Here is a 4,391-nt window from a genome sequence, read left to right on the forward strand (position 1 = left end):
TAGCTCAGAGGCATAGTTCAACTTTTTTTTTTTTGTAAGTAGGCAAATGATAAAATAAACATAGCTCAGATGTAACTGAGTTAAAAATCATGCTAATCTCAAAGTATAATTATTCATACAGATTTCTCATTTAAATTCAGTAGATGTCTCTGGCTTTCTAGACAGCAGTGTCCCCATTTTTATGAAGCTGAGTTTACTTCACTTGTGGTTTGGTGGTTGCAGAGTACTAGTATAAAGCCTGAAGTTACATGTTAAGAATGTAAGGCAGTTGGACTAGGTGATCATTGTAGGTGCCTTCCAACTGAACTATTCTAATATCCAACAGGCTTTTCCTTTCCATGGATCCTGTTCATGGGGAAATATCCAGAGCCATGCGGAATCGTGGGATTGAAATTTACATTCCCGGCGAGAACGATGGAAATGTATTGGACAATCTGGATTTGAAGTTACTCCTGCATGGTTTGGGTTTAGTGGGAGATAGCATCTGTGATGCACTTATGGCTGTGCATTCAGAAACCAAGGAAGCAATAGCAGGTAAGAAAAGTCTGTTCAGTATTTGTTAACAACTTGGGCTCACTACATATATTTGGATTAGCTCTTTAATATTAAAGCTTGGTTCTTTTACTGTGTTATGTGATGATATAAGTAAAAGCATAAAAGTATAATGAGGTTGGTTTGGGTTGTATTTTACGTTCTCAGGAAATAGGCCTCAGTCATAAAAAGACTGGAACTGGAGGTGCTTGTAAGGAGACGTCAGACACTGGCAAGTGTCAGTTGCCTATTGCTATAGGTAAGGTAATCTATTCTAAGTGAAAATCAGCAAAATTGAGGGTTTCCAAAAGGCCTGTTCAGGTTGTTCTTTGGAGCAAGATGACAACGAGTGTCATTCACCTCAGCTGCTAGATGTCTTATTTTGAATTTGTCACCTGCTATTTACAGTTTTGTCAGATTTTTGTATTAACCTTGGAAAGAACTCATTCAATTTTCAGGACCCAGTAGGATTCGTTTGTTTTGGATCTTCCTCAGGGACTAAAGTGGTATTTGTCCTCAGAGGGTGAAAGGGCTGACTATGGCAAAACATTCATATCACCCTAAATGCTGCGTGTCTTTCAGGTTCTGTGTCATCTTTGTCACCTTTGCTTCAGGCTGCTGCTTTAATTGTGCAGCAGATACAGAGAGGCCTTGGATTAGCAAAGTCTTTTCACAGAGCCTGTTGGGAAGTTTATGGCCGCTCACAACAACTGCAGATTAACCAAAAGGTAAAAGTCCTGTGTTTGAAAGCTTTTTCTCACATCCTCTAAATAGATGAAAAATAAAATTTCATGAGGCTAGTGTTGGAGATCCTCTGTTTCCTAAGCGCCTGACCAAGGGATTGATGAGATGGTGCTCTTCAACAGATGAACCTAACTATTTTAAACACCCTCTCAGGCATCTGTCAGATGTTGAAGAGGAGGGATTAAGTGGCATTGGGACATTTTCTGTATCTCTTAGACTTTGAGCCTTTTTTGGCTCCAGCATAAGCAGTACAGTTCTGCATGTAACTTTTAACAAATTAGTTGGAGTTCCAGAAGTTGGGTTTTTTTGTATTGAACGGTGAAGTACAGTGAACTTCAGCTGTCACCTGTCCTTTCATGACATAGTTTCTCAGCCTGGTGGCATGCTACTGGAGAAAGACGTCAGATAAGTGAGAGCTGCATAAAGACTATCAATCTAGCATGTGCTTACTGAGATATTCCCTGGGGGATAAATAGGGTTTCTCAGACATTTTGTAGATAGTGGCTCACTCTTTTGCAGCATAAGGGAACTAGGAATATCTCAGTTGGACTCTGAGGCTTACTTGTATTTTAAGAGCTTCAGCTGAGACTTTGCGATATTAATACTGATTATTCTATAGCCTGAAACACTGTGCACACTGTCATCTGGAGATAGCAATATTCATTTTGTATTTTAAGCTGTACAGTATGTTATTTCACTTATTGTTCGAGTGTTTTGGTACTTTTATCATGTAGGTTATATAGTGTTTGTAGAACATTTGGTTTATAATGATTTCATAATAAATACATTTAATTAAAGAATTCTCTGAGCTCATGTACTTGAATACGTGTTTGAATACTATTCTAAACTGCTTTTTGGTTGTTTGTTGTAGCTTGTGTTAGAATTGGTTATGAAGCATGCTTCATCTCTGGCTTCCCATGAAATTTGGGGTGACTCCCTGCTAGCAATGGGATTGTGGCCAGACTCCCTACCTACAGGTCTGTTTGCAGCTGAAGACTCACTTCTTTCAACAGCCAGGAGTGATGCACAGGTCCTAATGTATTGTCTGAATAGACTAAACCTTAAAAACTGCAGGTAGGCAAGAAACACTTTTTGTCTAATAAATGAGTAAGAAACAAGGTATGTGTGAAATACTGGTGGCATGTCATTGTGTCTTGCAAAACTTTGTCCTGAGGAAATTGTGTGGGTAGAGACTGTGATAGTCACATTCTGTAACTGAAGCTTCTGTTACCTTTCCATGCAACCACTACAAATACAAGTTTAATTATTTACTGTTTTATTCCTCGGTCCAAAATACTTGACTCTATTCAATCTTCAATAAGTAGTACGTTTGACCCATTTTGAGTTGAGTTAGGAGTAGGCATTTAGCAGAAAATGCGAATGCAGACATTGGGTTTACGAGGTAGTAAGATCCTCAAAAGTGTCTTCCTGCAGTTTCTTTCTGAGCTTTAAAAAACCCCCAAGGTATTCAAATAGTCTTAAATATACTAATGATCCTCTGTACTTCCTGCTTTCATGTAAACAATTATTCATCAGATATTTTAGGTCCAGTAGCTTCAGGTGAAAAAACAAATTTCCTCCTTCAAACAGAGCTGTCTGAAAATCTCATGTGCAGGGGTCATATGCCAGAACTCTTTTAATGATTGTGCAATATAACTGTTATTTTCACAACACTGGTGCAAAATCTTCCTACCTGCCTGTTTTGCTTAGTGACCTACCATGGACAGGTACTGTGGTTTGCTTCCAGTGAAAGAACAAGCTGGACTAACAAGCTACTAATAGGAAGTTAGTACTAAGATGTAATGTTGAAATTGTAAAATCTTAGCAATGTGCTGGGTTTTTTTATCAACAACACTTCTCTCCTGTCTTTGTCTGTTTTGACTTACCTTTGCAGATCATTCTGGTGCACAGATCAATTATACTTTCTCGGTGAAATGCTATGCATATTCACTTCTGACACTGCATGAATTTTTGGTGATAGTGAGTTCCTAATAGTAGACACCCCCAACTGATTTGAAGTTGGAATTTAAAGCTAAATAAAGAGGAGAGATTATTGCATTGCTACCTTCTTGTCTTAAGACGGTTGCATGCTGAGTAGCTTGACTTGCAAAATATGTTCTTTCCTGGAACTGACAGTTCAAGTCTTTTATTGCTGGACTTCACTTCTTTGTGTTTCAGGACACTACCACTGACTCTGCAAGATCTTCAAGAGATTATGCAGTCCACTAATCCCGAGAGTCTCAAATTCAGTGCTGTTGAGATAGCTGCCAACTGGATGGATAAAATGGAAGTTCTCCAGGCCGCAGTGAAATTGTTCACAGAAAAGGCAACCAATCAAGACTGGACACTGAGAGTTAAATGGCTTAACTCCCTAGCCAAAAATCTGCCGCAGGTGCTTGGTATGTAGTTATTTAACTTTCCTTTTTGCCTAAGGGATGATTTATTATGTTTTCACAAATTATAAGTCTCCTAAGAAAACATTCAGGCCATTTAGATGATCCAATATGAAAGTTCTCAGCTATCCACATGTGTTTCTGTTGTGGTTAAACCCAGCAGCTAGGCAAAACAACCACACAGCCATTCACTCACAACACCCCCACAGTGGGATGGGGAAGAGAATCAGGAAACGAAAAGGGTAAAACTCGTGGGTTGAGATAAAAACAGTTTAATAGGACAGGGAAAATAAAAGAATATACAAAACAAGTGATGCACAGCACAGTTGCTCACCACCTGCTGACTGATGCCCATTTAGTTCCTGAGCCGCGACCCCTCCCTGGGCAGTTCCTCCAGTTTATATACTGAGCATGGTGTCGTATGGTATGGAATATCCCTTTGGCCAGCCTGGGTCAGCTGTCCTGGCTGTGTCCCCTCCCAGCTCCCCATGCACCCCCAGCCTGCTCGCTGCCAGGCCAGGGCACGGGAAGCTGAAGAGTCCTTGACTGCTCAGCAGCAACTGAAAACATCAGCACGTTATCAACACTTTCTCATCCCAAATCCAAAACACAGCCTCACACTAGCTTCTGTGAAGAAAATTAACTGTATCCCAGCTGAAACCAGGACAATTTGGTTTGTGTGGCCACGTTGTGGTAGCAGGAGGGACTACAGGGATGGCTTCT

At 40.1% G+C, this 4,391-nt stretch overlaps 1 protein-coding gene across 1 annotated transcript in view; it reads left to right on the plus strand.

Annotated features, from left to right (window-relative positions):
- Positions 1 to 325: 325 nt before the first annotated feature.
- Positions 326 to 4,391, plus strand: part of MDN1 (MDN1, midasin homolog (yeast)) — a gene marked incomplete at its 5' end in the record, with an annotated part of 52,989 nt that continues 48,923 nt past the window's right edge. The window contains 4 exons of the mRNA XM_010289386.1: positions 326 to 534; positions 1,114 to 1,259; positions 2,147 to 2,349; positions 3,454 to 3,674. Of these exons, the coding sequence (XP_010287688.1) occupies positions 326 to 534; positions 1,114 to 1,259; positions 2,147 to 2,349; positions 3,454 to 3,674 (779 nt within the window). The remainder of the gene's footprint in view (positions 535 to 1,113; positions 1,260 to 2,146; positions 2,350 to 3,453; positions 3,675 to 4,391) is intronic.

Source organism: Phaethon lepturus, unplaced genomic scaffold (genome assembly GCF_000687285.1).
Source record: "Phaethon lepturus isolate BGI_N335 unplaced genomic scaffold, ASM68728v1 scaffold726, whole genome shotgun sequence".
Lineage (NCBI taxonomy): Eukaryota > Metazoa > Chordata > Aves > Phaethontiformes > Phaethontidae > Phaethon > Phaethon lepturus.